At 39.9% G+C, this 18831-nt stretch overlaps 1 protein-coding gene across 1 annotated transcript; it reads left to right on the top strand.

The window, feature by feature from the left end:
- The first annotated feature begins 331 nt into the window (after nt 1-331).
- Nucleotides 332-17907, top strand: LOC140227450 (integral membrane protein DGCR2/IDD-like). Its single transcript, XM_072307854.1, has 9 exons — nt 332-437; nt 6560-6658; nt 9044-9246; nt 9970-10285; nt 11189-11437; nt 12214-12333; nt 13535-13655; nt 14858-15033; nt 15695-17907. Exons 1-9 carry the CDS (start codon nt 332-334, stop codon nt 15865-15867), a joined length of 1563 nt encoding a protein of 520 aa, XP_072163955.1. The 3' UTR covers nt 15868-17907.
- Nucleotides 17908-18831: the final 924 nt, after the last annotated feature.

The following is an 18831-nucleotide window of genomic DNA, read 5'->3' as shown; positions in this document are numbered from 1 at the left end:
GGGTTTGATGCGACAACCAACTATTTTGCATTTGGGGGACCCCCTTTCCTTCAATGTTGATTTCCCTCAGAGGGAATTGAGGAAATGTGTCAGTCTCCATGTTCACACTGTATTCCGTGTCGCGGGGACTGTCGGGACGGATCTTTTCTTTTGTACGACTGACCATGACCACTACTCTCTAGACTGTCGTCCTCAAGCCGTGGGGGCAGACAGGGTTTGTGGCTAGCCCTGCACTCGACACCAGACTTTGCGCATTTGATGAACGGAGTTTGGCGATATCAATTACTGCCCAAGGTCACTCTCCCCTCCAAATTTTGTCCCCAGACCGGACATGCTTCACAGGGACAGGGGAACAACTCCCAGTGATTGTCCATACTGTGGCTTTGGAGGGGTGTGGGACTTTCCCAGCAATTCAGGATCCAGTGTGAATGCAGGGAGTACAGTATGTTAAGCATCATGAGAGAGTGAAGTGAAACTCTTGTCATCATTCACTGTGACACATGTACCCACACACAAGTTTAAAGGGATGCAAGTATTACTGTACACCATATGCGTTGTAGATCCACTGCATTCACAAGATATCATACTGTAGGCCTACATTCTACCGGGAAGGTGGGAAGCTACAAACATGATGCTTTGTCCTGAGTGGATTTAGTATAGCACAGGTGCTTGAACTAATGAAGCATTGGAAATGGAGGTCCTTACTGTTTGCTTGTGTACAGTGTATGTATCTGTCTGTGTGTCTGTCTCATTGATTTGTTACGTATAGAGCCTGGTAAAACAGCTGACATTGTTCTGCAGAACCTTTCAACAAAATACATACAGACAATTACATTTAGTACTGTACTTTTTGGTGACTGACACTGCTCCATGGTTTATGTACATCGTACAATGTGATGCAGGATCCTACAATTGTACCCTGTACTTCTGAATGAGTGAAGGTTTTGGGGTTTTTTTTCTCAAAAACTTTGAGAATATTTGTGATTTGATTCTATGACTGTCAGAGTGCAATGGTATTCAAACTTTGATAGATCACATGCTGTTTGAAATGCATCAGTATAAAACTTTCAATAATTTCTTATTCCATGTACAGTAGCGAGACATGGACTTTGCATGTCAAGGGCAACACTGTCCCTTTAATTTCTCCCTTCTCTTTCACGAAAGTGCATTCTGTGGTTTCTTCCAGCACAGGCTGATGTGAGTGGGGGGAGAGAGGGATATTATTTTTAGTGCATGGCTGTGCCCTAATATCACCTGGAATGAAACTAATTGCCTTTTGTTGGACAGGAAACCATATGTGACCAGAGTAGCCTTCCTCCCACAATTCTAAGGCTAACACTCTGACCTTTTCATTGTACTTGTAGGACATTAGAAAGAGCTGTCTCAGTCTGTGCTATAACAGAGTCCCTTTTTGGATGATATTTGTGGAGATATCTTCTTGTTTATTGTTTTTATCATTTTTTTTTCTTCTGTGATTTTTTCTTTTTGATATTACCAGTGGCACTTTTTTTTTCTCTTTGGAAAAAAAAAGTTTGTTTGTTTGTTTGTTTGTTTGTTTGTTTTTTTTTTTTTGAGGTGCTTAAACTGTTCTGAAGAAATTATATGGAATTGGCAAACAAAAAACAACAACAACAACAAACATGTGTTTAAGGACAGTCAGTGGTGGGTGTTGTCTGAAATACATACAATGTTACATACAATGTACATATGTAGCATGAATAAAACAGCAAATGAAACATTTGACACGAGTGACATGGGGGTCAGATGACAAATGTAATTCATGAAGCCAACAAATGGGGAAACCTTGTAGCTGTTGAGTGATAGTGTGGGAGCATTTTGCTCCCTGTTTGTGCAAGGTTCGTTTCAGTTTGCTTTCTGTAGTTGTTTGTATGTCATTAGGCCTACAATGTACTTAACTGTTTCAGACCTCCTGACATTTGAAAAGATGTCAAATAATTGCCAATTTGGTTAAAAAATACAATATTCTGACCATGCTGAAGGTCAACAGATGTGCATGTATTCACAGTTTTCTGGAAGAGCAAATGAAACATGAACATTTTATGTTCTGCTTAGATAGTATTTATGTCTGCGGACAGCATATGCTAGCATCTTATGTACATCTCAACAAATCTGTTCCATGTATCACAACATGCATTTTAGTTACATGCAGTATATGATGCATCACACGTTACCCCTGGGTACTGTAGTACCCCGGATTACCGCGTTGTGTAGCGCCACCTCACGTCCACTCGAGGACAGCCACAGAGAAATGCATGCACTGTGTGTGCATGTACATAGTCACTCCATGCCACTGCATGTTATACGATGCATGCATGGCATGCTGTGCTGGCAGTAGCTTGTGCTTCAGTGCCCTGCAGTGTAGTGGCTAGCACCGCTAGCTCCAGCACCTAAATAATTTCCACCTTATGGCAACCAAGGGTACAACCTTTTTAAAAAAATAAATAATTCAACAAAATGGCTTATTTTCATTTGGTACCCCGGGATACCATTTGTCATCATATAGGGCCTACATGTATGTACATGGTACACTAATGAACTGTCATGTGAGGCATGATCAGCTTTCTTCTCTAAGGGCCCGAATTCACGAAGGTGGTACAAATGAAACCATGGTTTAAACCATGGACAAAAACCATGGAGCGCCAAGTGTCGCACGGAATATTTCATTACGAAATTGGTCATTTCGTTGACAACATGACCGTTTCGTTAACGAAATTATCATTTCGTGGACGTAATGTTCATTTAGTTACAAAAATGTTGTCATTTCGTTACAAAATAATCATTTCATTGACGAAATGACTGATTTTTTAAACGAAATATTCCATGCGACACTTGATGCTCCATGGTTTTTGTCCATGGTTTAAACCATGGTTTCATTTGTACCACCTTCGTGAATTCCGGCCTAAGTGTTCAAAATTTATATCTTCTTCTTTTGTAATAAAGGAAAATCAAACAAATAACAGAAGATGCCTATAAAAGTACTGCATTTGTGTTAGCTTACGTTCTTCTTTATGTGTGAAAAGCTAGTGTAACATTCTTTTCAATGTGATACAGATGTATGAAGTGCCTTCCACCAAACCAAAACATTGGCCTACAAATTGTACGTGTGCCTTTAAGACCAAATTACTTCTTTTTCTTTTTGAGCTGTATGAATGGGAACATGAAGTGTACTGTCAGCTGATATCTGTTATGGTCCTAAATGAGCTTTGTCATTAGTAACTCTGAGATCAGCTATATTTTTAGCAAATTTTCTTTCAGAATAGACATTGGTAAATTAAGAGTATATTTGTCAGTCTATTCCAATCAATTCAGGTAAATGACCAGATGATGTTGGTACATGTACTGCCTGGAATTGTATTGTGTATTGTGGAGTTGTATTAGTACTAGGTGTTACAAAAAACATTTCCCACTTTTGGTAAAAAATTATATATCAGAAAACACTGACATTAATATGAGCAATAGCTGAATGGTGTACAATTTTGTTGGAGGTAATTCAATAATGATAGCATAAATCAGTTTCATTTATACTCAGTAATTCAAGATCTGTTTTTTAAGTTAGGTTTCAGATTTTGCTCTGTTTTCAACCCTCTGTACAGTATACATACAAAATTTTAATTTTGCACAAGGGTTAATTGGTGTGTATGGGAGTGTGTGTTTAATACCCTGACAATGGTCCTGAACAATGGCCAGGATTGTAATGCTCTGTTACATATTCATGAGAAATTCCACTATCACAGCTAGTCTTTATTCATCCTGAAATGTAGCATATGCAAGCACATGAAAATATGTGCTTATTTATTTATTTATTTTTTCATGTGCATGCATTTTACCCTTTGCCGTGAATTCAGACTAGCAGTGCCCAAGGCAATTCTCATGAATCATTAATAAAGCATTTATGTGCCTTGGAGCAAGAGTGCAGAAGCCGAGTTAGCAGAGCTCTGAAAAGGTGGTATTCGTGGTATTCATGTCTATTGTTCAGGGTCATTGTAAGCACACACTCATATTCACAACATTGGTTCTTGTGTAAAGTTCAATTTTGTACAGAGGGTTCAAATTTGATCAAAATCTGGAACTTAACTTTAAAATCAATCATGGATTAAATGAAGCTGATTCATGCTCTCATATTCAAATCACCTCCAAATAAATTGTACATTACTCAGCTACAATGTATTACTCGTATCAATGACGGTGTTATCTGATGTATAGTTTTCGAACTATAAAGGATCAAAAGTGGGAAATGTTTTTTGTAACACCAAGTATACGTGCAGAGAGAAAGAGACAAAAAAAACCAACAAACCTAGTAGCTTCCAATACAAAGTGCCCGAAAAATGTTTCATGTTTCACAATACCCCACCCCACCCCAAACACACCACACGTTATTTCCTAAAGACAGGTTTATGCAGTATTCTTCCATGAAATCTATGAATACTCTCCACGTCCTTGTCGGCCATTTTGGTTGCAAGATGAATTCTAGTGTACGGTACTGAGTATGATTTATTAGGAAGAGTGCTTGCAATACAGTATGTGTAACCAGATGGGGCGAGAGCACACAGTGGTACTTTGAACTCTCTTGCTGCGGTATTTAGAACTCTTTTTAGGAGCCTGAAGTTTGGCACACAGTCTCTTTCTTTGGCCGCCCTGGTCTGTCCTTATCCACTGATGAAAGTTGACATGTCCTGTAGGCAGCACCTGGTTCCAGTTTAGTTTGTTCCAGTACCGTGGTAATTCTCATGGAATCCAGCTTCATATTTTCAGGTTGATTTTTTCTTTTCTTTTAAATTCTGCTTCATGTAATTGTGCCGCTTACACACCCATTTATTTATACTTTTCTGTATAAGGCTGGAAATTATTTATGTGTTTGCCAAATTTATGGTTTAAAGGGGAAGTTCCTCTATCTGTGTGTGGATTCAGTGAGTACTGAAAGAGTAGCAAAGCACTCAGTGATGGTTTAGAGAAAATCAGACAATCCGTGTGAAGGAATGAATATTTACAGATCTGGCTAACATCATATTTGTCCTGGTCTTGAGAACTTTACAAGTCGTGATGCCAGAGTAAAAGGAATAATATATTGACCGGGAGAAAACATGCAAGGAGTTTCATACAGTGAACATGCAGGCCTAATGTCAAAATGAAAATTACACATTCCCTCAACATGTTAACCCGTTGGAAGACAAGTTGATTTTGCCACAACACGCATTTCCCATAGACGCATGCCCGAGTATACTTGGGACTCATCCTGAGCGGGTAAATGATGTGATATCAAGGCCCACATCATTCTTCATGCATCCTGGAGAAGCTTGATCAGGTGCTCTTTTGGTAACCTAGAGACATCAATGATTCCATTGAATACTGTATACGCTATATATTTCGCGAGTGGTTAAATTCGCGATCGTGGAATCATGTACTGAACGGAGAAATATATACGCGTACGTCACATTCATATCGGTATTAGAGTCAATATTTTTTTGTGTTTTTAATTTCGCGAATAGCAGCTGACTCGTGAAATTCGCGAAAATAAAAACCTCGCGAAATATTCGACATATACAGTATGCAGCCTGTATGTTAGGGGAAAGTTCCCTCCTGATGAACATTATGTATTGATGCAAATTTGCCGAGCGTAGTGAGGCATACAATGAGAGCCACCCAGTTTGATCAAGGAATGTGATTGTGAATGTGATTGGAGAACCTGTAATAGTTGTATGAAATTAAACATGTATAGAGTTACCTCTCTCCTCAAAAGTTTACACTGGACTGTAATGTGGAGACAACATAAATAATGAATATAGCACATTCATGTAGCATCATAGAGGTGTATAAATTGTATTGCAAACATGATGTGTCATGGCAAACAGTTGGTCATTGGTTAATGAGCTGCTTCTTTTTTGTCACAATATGAACACAGTTTTCATGCCAATAAGTGAAATCAGGTAATTTCTCCTATTCTGTTCTTTTTTTTTTTTTAATATCATTCATGAAGTTCTGAAGTGATTTGTGTGTGTTTGTATACAGACTGTACATGTGTGATTGACCCCCTATTCAGACGCATGCTATTTTATACCAAAACTCGATAACGAAACGACGTATAAAGAATCATCGTATAGCCGACAGACCATTCAGACACTAATTTTGACCGTTCTGGGAAACGTCGTATCATGTGCAGTTTCCCACCTGCATGCTGCATAGTCATGAGTGACAGCTGTGGGGTCACCTTTCGTGCACGCTCCTATTAAGCCCCGCCCAGTTATACCGTTCTATGGTCGCCATACGTTCAGACGCACAATGCACACGATGGAATGCTGATTCGTTATCGAGTTCTAGTTCGAAACGATGCTCTGACCGTCATTTCGCTATACGTCGTTTCGTTATACGTCGTTTCATCAGTCAGCGTTCAGACGTATAAATTCATTGTATAGCTATACCGTTTTGGTATAGCTATACCGTTCTGGTATAAATTTTTTGCGTCTGAATGCCCTGTCTAACATTGTTGATCACTGTGTGATAATCCAAGGTTTGTTCTCTTCTCCTATCTTCTCTCAACCAGCTTGCCTGCTCTCCGTGACCCTGGCGCGGATGGAGCTGCAGCCGGCTTCTCCATCTCCGGAGGTTGGCCACACCCCACAGTTTGAGAGAATCTTTGGAGGTATGCTGTCTTCAACTTTTGAGTCCACCAATATGGGCTGAACTAAAGGCTAATCAATGAAGTTTGAAACTTCAAGTTTATCTTTGTATATGAATAGATTAGCATTGTCATTCATCTTTGAACCTGACTTAGAATTCTTAATTTGATTTGTAGTGTGATGTATTCTTCTTTGCATTTAGACATGACAACATGATTCTTCTTTTCCATTTTGAGATATGATAAGCCCAAGGGCATCACATATATACATACAAATACTTGTACATCTACAATTTAGATTTTGACGGGTAGATCCTCAAAGAGTCATAGTGTCATAATAACTTTATATCATGGACCAATGAGGAAAAGTCATTTGGTGTTTAAAAACAACTTGAGTATCAGTTGAGACCAGATACAAGGAATCAGATTTCTGTTTTTTCTGCCCCATCTTCACAAGCAAAAACATATTTTGAATGAGCATGCTCATATTTTTATTGTTCCTTTTGAGAATTCATCATAGGTACAATTTTTGCAATTTTTCTGTTGTTGTTGTGATTGTTGTGCTCACACCACCAATTACTTACAAGTCAAATGTTTAGAATGAAGACTAGTCTTTAGTGTAAGTTCTAGTTTCCATAGCCAGACTGATTCTAGTCATAGCCTTTAAACTTTTTTTTTTCTTTTTTGGTTTGTTTTGTTTTTTAATTTGGCATGCACAGTTATTTTTTGTGAAGTAGAAAGCAGCTGTCACATGAAATTAAACACACACACACACACACACACACACACAACTCAAAAAAGTATCCCAAGAGCTTCTGAAGTAGAAAACATCTCTAGTGAAAATTTCCTGACGTCAAAGGAAAATCATCTTTGGCACAACATTTTGTTATTGGCAACTTCTGTTTCTCAAGGGACACTTGCATATGACATATCTCCTGGCTCCAGATTTTCATCATAATTATTTCACAGCCTGCACTTTTCCCTTAATTCTTCTCAAAAACTACAGACTGGGTTTTTCCATCTTCCACCGTATTTTGATTTTGATTTGTCATTGCCATTTTATTTATATGTCATTCTGTAGGGTCTTGTTAATATTAGCCATGAGATTGTCAAGTTTTGGAATTAGTATGTCACATGAATTGAAATGAACACAGTAACCACAAATTACTGATACTACTCCCATTTTCAAGCTTGTTAGAATTAGGGCATATTTACTCAAGGATAATGCTCCACAAACTGTCCATCTGGCTTGGTATTGAACATTTCATAGGGGTCTTCACATTGTATGTGTATGTGTGCGTGTGTGTGTGTGTGTCTGCATGTGTGTGTGTGTGTGTGTGTGTGTGTGTGTGTATGTGTAATGGGGTAGCCTGCATCATGGCTACAGTGTATGTACTGCTGCTTTGTGGTTTTTTTTTTTTGCCATATCAATGAATTATTGTTCTTCTTGGTCTATTGACTGCCCTGCAATATAAATGAAACTCAGATTTCTCATTTTTGAAGTACACTACAGACTGTTACAGGAAACATGCCCCCATTAAAATGTTATTATACCGGGTGTCCCCAAAAAAGCGGAACGGTGGATTTTCAGTACCTTGCGTTTTATTATTAAATCAATAATATTATTATTAAATTTGGTGCAGTACTTTTTATTGTACGCCAATTTCTGTAAATGCACTCGATTGCAGTCATTTTCAAATTTCACCGGATTTTTGCAACTTATGAGATAATAATTTGGGCGCGACACGCGATCCATACGGTGAATATTGTGTAAGCTCGGTGATCCATGTCAACAAAAGATACAGCTGTATCTTTTGTTGACATGGATCAACAACCTTGCACAATTCACCATATGGAATGCGTGTCGCACCCAAATTATTATCTCATACGTCGCAAAAATCCAGCGAAATTTGAAAATGACTGCATTTACAGAAATTGGCGTAGAATAAAGAGTACTGAACCAAATTTAATGATTTTGGTATCATTGTCTTCTGCAGAAGATGCTCTTTCTAATGTCAAATTATATATCACTTTTAGAACGCAAGGTACTGAAAATCCACCATTCTGCTTTTTTTGGTACACCGGTAGAGTATCCTTTATGTAGTCTTTGTCAAACATGACCTGGAATCTGGCTGATTATCACTGATTAGGCCAACTTGTTGTTAGAGTTTGACTGATACAGTACTTACGCAGTAATTACTGAATCAGGAAACAGTGAAGCCAAATCTTGAGATGCAATATTTGGGAAATGGTGAAAGATATGCTGAAGGTGAAGTTCATTTGAAAATGAGATGAGCCTGCTGAAGATATAGAGGTCATGAGACACTGCTTTGATTCGTTGAAGAAGTTGTTCATTTGCAAGCTATTTGCCATCATACTGATCTGCTGAACTGTCCAATATCTACCCAGACCAACAACCTTGGTGCCCCAAGGGGTGGTATCTCTACCCAGGGACCAACTCCTGCTTTGGCATGCCGCAGATGGCCTATCGGTCTCTCAAGCACACGGCTGCACAGGAGTCCTGTCGGGCGGAAGGGGGTGCCCTTGCTACCGTCTCGAGACAGGAATTGGAGCATGTGTTGGAGCATGTGATGAAAAGGCACACACTGCTGGTATGTTGTCAACCCTTTAAGAAATTAATTATATGTTTTTGTTTTGTGGCATAGGGTTTTAAAAATTTTGTTCTGATATTCCTTTGATTTTTGGTTGTTTCACCTGTTTATCAAGTAACAGTTTCATTTTCATTTCACATGCAGTGCAGAGGCCCTTCTCATTTAACTTTGCGCTTCATATCAAGACTTGAAATAGCTTACCATGTATTTTTGAAACCAAACTTTTTGTAAATCCATCCTCCTCTTGTTGAATTTGATGTAAACAGGTGAAGACTATGGGCATTGTACGTATTTGAAGTCTATTTTTACCCAGTTGCTTTTATCTTTTTTCTTGTGAAAAGTGTGAATTGAGAGAAAATATTCCCCAGCCTATGTATTTTATACAGTTTTCATCATGTATCTGCAGTTTATAAAATGCAATTCAAGGACTTTCCCTGTACCCTGTGTGCAAGTATTCCCAATTTCAATTCACTGATCACAAGTTTTGTGTTTGCCTTTGCGATGTGCACTAAATGCTTTCTTTGTGATGAGTCTCAAGTCAGTTTTTAATGACATTCAATTTTGAATTGTAGCCACGTAATCCAGAATGAACACATTATTTTTGCTAATTGTGTGTCTTGAAAAGAGATAAAAGGTTACACAAAAAAAAATGAAAATCACTGTACTCCATTCCAAACATATCCCAAATCACTGTACTCCATTCCAAACATATCCCAAATCCAGAGGTCGGATGTCCGAAATCACACGCTGGTCCTGTGGGTGGGGTATGTGCTGGTCCGCGTGGAGGGCAATGACCCCGAGGGCCGCAACGGCAGCAACAGCATCATCACCTGGCAGGTGCGGACGGAGGAGGCGACGACGGGCCCCGAGCCGCTGCTGGACAACAGCGCCAACATCCCGACCTCAGTTCCGGAGGAGCTGAAGAGGGAACGGGTGGTTTGCATTCAGCTCAAGCTGGTCTACGTCAGCGGAGTCCTGGCAAGGTCCTACTGGAACTTGGCCAGGTGCAACGACAGTGTGCCCTTCATATGCAAGAAAGGTGAGAGAGTGTGAATGTGGAAACTGTGGCACCGACATTGGGTTGTTGTGTATGTGTCACAAACTTTAAAGTCAGGTACATTAAAGAGAGCCTGCTCAAAGGGGTTACAAACATATTCATATTCAAACTTGATGCATTATAACAAAGGTTTGTGATAAACAGTCGCCTTGCTGGAGACTTGTTCAGCACACTAACAGCTAATGGATGCAAATTGGATTCCATACGCTGATAGGCATTTGCTTTGAGCAGATGAATGGAGTGACTTTTTACGTGTCACTCACAGGAAATTAACTGCATTCTACTTCCTTGATGAAAGTAAACCAGCTAGTGTACACATCTCATACATGTGTGTAGTATGCCGATTGATTCATGAAGATGTGAGCTTGGGTTTCCACTGAAATGTGCTCTTCATAATGGAAACAGAACGTAGATAGGCTGCAAGATGGTACGATGTTAAGAACTGAGAAAGAATGTTTGTCCATGGTTGGTGTGATCACATTAATCAGATTTATTGCGACCGTCAAAAATGGACACACTGTTCAACTGTACGTGTACACATACGCCTGAAAACTATGTGTGCACTACTGCAGAAATTACACATCCGTTGAGTTTGACTCTGTGATATGCATTTACTCTATTCAGCTCAGAGTACTGTATGTGCCACATGGTAAAGCAATTAATACGAAAATATTGCATCATTGTATAACAGATCAATATTTTAGGACCTCTGACAATTGTTTGTATAATTTTGCAACATAATGTATTTACTCATTATGTAATGTAATGGGATTCTTGAACTTCAGATGTACCTGTAATTTGAGTATGAAACAAGATATTCCACATGTTGAATTTTGTATGTGACTGTCATATGAATGCAACGCATTATGATATCCACCTGGGCAGGTGCGTCCCAGTCCTGTTACGACTGGAAGAACAGGTTGATCCCAGAGGGCCAGTCCTTTACGCCCCCGGGCCGGGACAGCTGCACCGTGTGTACCTGTCTGCAGGGAGTGCCCAACATCTGCAGCATTGCCAACTGCGCCCCGCCCGCCTGCCAGAACTACCAGCCCAAGCCGGACAAGTGCTGCCAGTACACCTGCCTCGACAACGGTGACCCCAACATGCCTCCCAACGGCGGCGACTCCACAGACGGTAATTGGAAATCCAAATTTTGGCCTGGGAAGCCGTGTTCCTAATTTGAAGGAACAAATTTGTCCCAAGATGGGAAGACTGCCCTGAATGAAGATGGCAACGATAATGCAAAGGAGCTTTAAAGGTCCAGTTTACCTTTGGGAGCAGTGATTTCAAAAATGTTCAAGATATCACATTTGATGCATATGTGTAGGTCTGTTGTATCATAAAACATCCTACCATATGAAATATTTGCAATAAAACCTAAAATATAAGGAAATATCAGGGTTTTTCTCAATAAACCGTAACTGTATACGGTTTAGTCTGGAAACATTTTTATTATAACTATTGTTCACATTTTGTGTATTTAACAACACTTAACATCGATTATACGGATTCAAATTTTGACAGTGGTTGTTTCTATCCCTAACTCACATTTTAGAACTATTTTAAAGCACTAATGCTTTCATCTGCAAATGGTAAATTATGCCTTTAAATGATGGAGTGAAAATGGATGCACACAGGGAAGTTTGTGCCCACTAAAGTATTGCTTGGATCATTTATTCATATTCCTTCCTCTTTCTGCTCACTCCCCAACCCCCCACTGTCTCTCTCTGTTTTCACAGGAATCAGTTTACTGATCTTATGCCAGACTTCCTCATTTTCTCATTGAAATGGCACATTGTTACCAATGCAGTGGTGAGCTCCCCATTTAGACTTTCTCGGCAGAGTGAACAGATGGCCTCAAACTATTTTGACGTGATTTCCTCTTCATTTTCCCCTCCTCCCTTCCCCAGCCATCATGTCAGAGAATATGCGCTGGGTGCTGACGATGATCACCTCCTTCCTCCTCCTCATCATGATGCTCTTCATGGTCTACCGGATGAGACAGAAGAGGATAGCCTACCTTAGATACCGTAAGTCCCGGTAGAGCCCGACACACACATTCATAGCATACAGGATCTTCTTCTTGGAAGCTCACTCTTACAGAGTTAGTGAGGCTGTATTGTGATTTGCAATTCATGATTCAAGATAAGGCTAAAGAAGGAAGCATGCGGTAGATGTAATGTTTGCTATTTCATCAGGTCTTGGCGTTGACGAGCCGACGTGGCTCAGTGGATAAAGCCATGGACTCTCAATAGTTATGTCCTTGGTTCAAGTCCATAAGCACTGAGCAGCAATTGCAAAGCACTTCATCCTTGTCTCCTAGTTCTTTTGAGGGGACTCCGATTTATCTGACTCTTGTCAATTTGCTCGTAAGCATTGTAGTGCTTCCTTAGTGGCCAACCTAAATTAGTCCAAACAAACAAACAAACAAAGCAAAAAGGATGTATACTCCCAGTGGCAGATCCAGAGGGGGGCGCAACCGGCGCACACCCCCTTTATTTTTTGTTTAAAACAAAAGAAATAAAAAGAAAAAAAATGAAATGAAACCCGGAAGTGGCACCAGAAATATTCGTTGCACCCCCTCTTTACAGAATTCTTGGATCCGCCCCTGTCTCCCATTTATGTGCAGATATCTTTGTGGATTTGGAATGTTAACGACAGACTCGATAACTGTGCACAACATGAGGCTTATTTAGACGACTAGCAGAGATTCTGTGTGTGTGTGTGATGGATAGCTGCCATGTAGTCTTCCCAGTGTATTTCTCACACATTGTCTGTCTGCCAGCACAACCAGGTCATCAAGGCTTGGGATGAGATTAGATCATCTAGGATTAGGGGTTAGTTTTCGGACTAGGGTTGGGGTTTTGGTTTTTGGATTATGCTTATGAATGGGGATTGGTACAAATGAGTGCTGGAGACATAATGGCATTGACATTGGGTGTGGCTTAAACATCAAAATTGAGTTTGCCATATAGATAATTATGCTGTACTACATAATGTTTTTGTTTCATTTATGTCTTGTATGCTTGTATTCATACACGAGATGAGACACTGTCTGCATTTGAAAGTCTCAAACAGCTGACGGATATGCTTTCTTACCAGCTCTACATTGCTGAATGGGTTTTATTGTAATAAAGGGAAGCTCAAATGTAGTTAACATGGCACGCTGACAGGAGATACACCCCAAAGGATGGCAAGTCACAGCAATTTTCCATGTCTGCTTTTCTCCAGAAGTGCAGCAACTGAGGGACGGTCAAGAGGGGGAGTTTGAGCCGGGGTCTGGCCCACCTCCCGCCCCCGCGCAGGACGAGGCTGATGGACACATCTTCAGGGAGCCTCCACCGCCATACTCGTGAGTATCTAGGGCATCCGTTTCCATGGCAACTGGAGAGCAGATTGTGGCCTCTCCTCTGCTGTGGTATTGGTTTGGTGTAAAGTGATGTGATGTCATGTTAGGACTACCGTACATTTGTCTCATACACATACACCAATAAGCAAACAAACAGAGAATTAAACACTGGGGGCCTGCTTCAGAAAGATGTCTGGTCCTGGTGGTTAATATCGAAGCAGGAATTACTGGAACTAGCAAAGATTGCAAACCACTTCATTCCATTTCATTTCATTTATATCCATAGTTCACGAACAAAGATACTGTATACACCGTTATTTTCGCGAGGTCATAGACATCTTCGCGAGATGTTTTCGCGAATCGACGCCGACGCTTACATTAATGCTCTATTAACAAAGCGCATGGAGACAATTTCGCGTGTTGTTAAATTCGCGATTTAACTGCAATTCGCGAAAATAACAGCGTATACAGTACATCAAAGTAATGAATGCAATACAAAATAATGCTCTCACTGAGTGGAGATGCATTTGACAAAACTAGACTTCACTGTGTCAGTGACACAGTACTGTATAAGCTGTTATTTTCGTGTACAGATATTTTTGGAAATTAGGAGGTCACAGACATTTTCATGAGATGCTGTTTTCACGAATTGATACCAACGCTATCTTACATGCATTGCTACCCTAGTGCATGGCGACATTTTTGCATGTTGTTAAATTTGCGATCCAACTGTGATTCGCAAAATTCGCAAAAATTAAGCCCTTGCGATGATATCCGCTTATACAGTAATGTTGAACTACCAGGGAAATATGGAAAAAATTCGGTGCAGCCATTGTATAGGTAAAATAGAGCACCAAAGTGTGACGTCATAGGCACTCATCGCCATAGAAACTGTTTATGAATAGCCTCACCTGGCTCTAGGGTTAGATGCACACACCTGGTTCCAACCCAAGCTAGATAACAAAAGACTGTGACATTATCACTTCAATACTCTATTGTTAGATTGTACCCCCATTCATGAACAGACTCCAGATTTATTTTTTTTTTTCTTCTGTTCAGAGGATTAGACTATTTTCTCACTAATAATTGTACAAACATGCTATGCCTGATGAGTTTTGGACACCTTCCAGGAAGAATCTTATTTTCTTTTAACTTCATTGACACGTCAAATCTTTGATATTTCACGTCTTGTTCTGCCATGGTAGATTTTTCAAGGACAACAACTGTATTGAGATGCCCCCTCCGTACCACGTCCAGCAGAACGCGGCACAGCGCATCGGCAGACAAGACGTGAACCACAATCGGGACTCGAGGGGCTCGGACCAGCCGGATAACGTCATGCTCTTGACAGGATCAGAGCCCACTACACCCTCAGATATCAGTAAGTGGGACTACACAACATGTTCTGCAATTCATCACAACTTGACACATGATAATTTGAGATCAAACTAACCTAGGAGACAAATTTTGCGGGGTAAATCCATGGTTTAATTTGCTAGTGATCTTGCATTAATTGATTTGTATCTTTTTGAAGTGTAATTCTTGTATGTACTAGACTTATACAATATGCCGCTTTGGAGTTAGTTCATGGGCACATTGGTATGAATGACCTTTCTTTTTTCTCAGTAGGTTAGGGGCACTTGACTTGCTTCAGAGCAACATAAATCATAATAAGCTTTACGTAACAATCTATGTGATTCATCAATCTTATTCAGACAAAGAATAAACTTTGTAGACCAGAAGAGCAGAATGATCCATCAATTAAAACTCGGAGAAGCATTCATTTCATTATTTTGTATTGAATATATCGTGAATCTCTTTCTATTGATATTGCCAAATACCACTTTTGCTGTCAGGTGAATGTGCTGGCCAGCAGCATTTATAAGGATTACATGAATAATCTTTGCATCACAGATGCTTATCCCAGTGAATTTAAAAACCAACATGCCTGTCGGCGTGAATGGCCTTGTTTCTGCTCATGCTCAAACTGAAACTCCGAACTGGCGTATATAATTTGTTGTTTGCTTCAATAACACACTCAGGTACAATATCCACACTAGCGAGCCCGCCTCCATACAACCACTGCCAGTCCATGGAGAGTGCGCCCATGACCCCGCCAGAGTCCACCCCGATGCTGCGCCCAATCAACACCAGGCATTTGTCGCAACCGTCGTCGTCATCGTCGGGGCAGTTGATTCGCAACACTACTGTATGACTTTGAGCCCGAGCGACATGGAGAGAAAAAACGGAGAAAGAGATGAAAGACACGAGAGAGAAAAACATACCGCTTTAGCGTTAACGTCTCTGCCAAAACTAGTCCACCTGCCATCTGTGTGTAGTGTGATTGCCAAGTGTGTGCTTTAAACGTCTATAGACCATTACTTACTCAGCGTTAGCGAGTTTTTCCTCGAGTGTTGCAGTGTCTGAGGATGTCACATTCTCCATCATCGCAAAAGGGAGATAAAAATGGAGTGGAACGTGAACAGCCATGTCTACGCAAGTGCAAAGGGGCCTGATGACATTCACAACTGACCCTTTTTCTTTCGAGACCTGTCATGTGGGACAGTTGCAACGATGGAAGAAAGTGGTCTAGGGCAATTACCCCCTGGGCAAATACCACGGACCCTTCCTCTGACCCTAACACTTCCCCTGACCCTAACCCTAATCCTGATCCTAATCCTAACCCAAACTCTATACCCTAAACCTAACCTTAACCCTAATCTTTACTCTAACCTTATCACTAACCAGTCATTGCCCTCGGGGGGTACTTGCCCTCATACAGGAAGAAAGTGCGAATGTTTCCACATTCATCCAGCCAACAAAAAGACATTGTCTCGTTTTCCCTATGACTGATGCTTCCTTGTGTGTGCATATGTTCCAGAAAGTAATGCCAACACATAGAACGCCCTCTCTCTGCCGAAAAAGATCTGATTCATGGTGCCCAAAGAGTTTCCATGACAACGTGTGCAACTAGACTAGCTGTGCTGTGTCTCCTTCTAATTGTGTGTATGGTAGACAATCAAAGCACTAGCACGTATCCTATGCCATGCATTCTGCCCATTTAAAAGTGGACAAAATTCGCTTGGACTTGCTGTGTACTCAGATGACTTCATCAATACCTTTTGATTAGTTATGTCATATTGTCATATCTCACCATGCGAGGGCGCTGTCATTTGTTAGTACATCTCAAATCTTCTCATCCAGCTAATTATGTACTCAACTCATTGAGATTTGCAATTTGTTAGTCTTAGTGGGTTGTTGCAGGACAAAAAGGTCCAAAAGAGTCCAGTGTTGAGGGCAGTGTGCTTTTGCATAAACATGTGACATTTTATATCAAGCTGAATGGCCAAAAGGAAATCAGAAACTAGTATTGTGGGTACTTAGAAATGTGGGTTTGACTCACATGGAAGTAGCACACAAACTCTTATGATTAGCACAACTCCAAACTCATGTTTAGCAATTGCAGTGCACTTTCATGTTATGTTTGTCATCTGCATAGAAGAAGAAAGGAATTGGTAAAACAAGGCTTTACATTACTGATGGTGTGGGACCACTGAAAATTGGATGTATGGCGACAAAATTTCCAAAAAGGTTATCTTGTGATTGCCCAAATTGGCACTTAACATTCAAAATGGATTACTACACTTGTGTGTTTCTGTTAATTTCAGGCAACTATATTTCTTTCTCTGGCCACCAGAATGTCAGATTTAAAGATTGTAGTGTCCAAAATGAGCCACCAAAGGAAAAAAGAAAAAATAGTGTCAAGCCCAGGACAAATGATCACAGTCATTTTATCAACAGTATTGCACTCACTTCTGGTTCTCAGTTTTCAGTGTGGCTACTCCTAGACATTTTAGAGTACCAACTCCATTCACTCTTCTGCTCAATAAAATATAATCATAGCATCAGTATTACAAGTACAGTTGCCACCATTTTATCTGAGCTTGCATGACCCCAAACACCCTGCTGTTATTTGAGGGGCATTTTATTTTACTCTTCAAACGGGAATAAGACCTCTTACACTGATAAAGAATACAGTTCTTATGAAATATTCTGACAAAGTTGCAAGCTCTCCTTAGTGAGGAAAGAAAAAAAAATATTGATGTTCAACAAAATGTAGCCATGGGCATTAACAGGTGTGGGCATACAAAGTGCATGTGTTGTATGATTGCAGTTTTCAACAATAGCATAGGAAGCATGGCTGGACTGTGGAATACAAGGGGGTGTTTCATAAAGCTGTTCTTAAAGTTACGAACGACTTAAGTATGACTGGTGATCAGTTCTGATGTGCTATACTTATCAGAATTTCAATAACTCGGCACAAGAACTGATCACAGATGATCACAACTGATGATTGCAGTTTCAACAATAGCATAGGAAGCATGGCTGGACAGTGGAATACAAGGGGGTGTTTCATAAAGCTGTTCTTAAAGTTACGAACGACTTAAGTATGACTGGTGATCAGTTCTGATGTGCTATACTTATCAGAATTTCAATAACTCGGCACAAGAACTGATCACCAGTTTTAAATGATGAAACACCCCATGGTCCACTAGCACACACTGCCCTGCCCAGGCCAACCCTGGCTTTTCACATAACAGTGTACATTTTAAATCTCTTTAAAAATGTGGACAGGTTCTGAACCAGCCTTGTTCCTGGATAGTCCAGACTAAGAGATGGCGACTAAAGTACATTTTGTGTAAATCTTATGTGTAAGATACTCTGCAGTTTATAAATATGGTAGTCTGAAAAGATATCATTCTGGAATATATATATAGAGAGATATGAATATTATTTGTTTTAGATTCAAATGGCTTGTACAATGCCTGCAACAGTCATTCTCATTTTTATCAATTTTGTATGATTTTGAAAAAAAAAAACAAGATAATTTGATTTTTAAATTGTATACTCAATACAGCTCACTTTATCATGAAACTTTGTTGCTACTCCATAGCCATTTCTACATATATGATTATTTATAGATTATTGCCTTTTTCATTTTGCCATTCTAATTCAGTAAATATTATTGAGAGTCAAGATTAACCGACTATAAAATAGTTTGTATATTTGTACAGCAACTGTCGTTGTTATATGTTAAATTTGATGTGAGTTGTGTCAATATGTCAAGACACTGTACTTTCATTTTTTTGTTTTCACCAAGAGACACTACATAACCATT

Source organism: Diadema setosum, chromosome 4, assembly GCF_964275005.1.
Source record: "Diadema setosum chromosome 4, eeDiaSeto1, whole genome shotgun sequence".
In the NCBI taxonomy this organism is placed as follows: Eukaryota; Metazoa; Echinodermata; class Echinoidea; order Diadematoida; family Diadematidae; genus Diadema; species Diadema setosum.
The sequence above is the reverse complement of the archived record's forward strand: the minus strand, read 5'-3'. Positions and strand labels throughout refer to the sequence as shown.

Bases quoted from the DNA above. Each gene is read 5' to 3' on its own strand.
- LOC140227450 (XM_072307854.1), top strand. From the start codon at position 332: ATGCTTCACAGGGACAGGGGAACAACTCCCAGTGATTGTCCATACTGT. The intron at 10,286-11,188 runs GTGAGAGAGTGT...CCACCTGGGCAG, and splicing joins GCCCTTCATATGCAAGAAAG to GTGCGTCCCAGTCCTGTTAC. The intron at 15,034-15,694 runs GTAAGTGGGACT...TAACACACTCAG, and splicing joins CACTACACCCTCAGATATCA to GTACAATATCCACACTAGCG.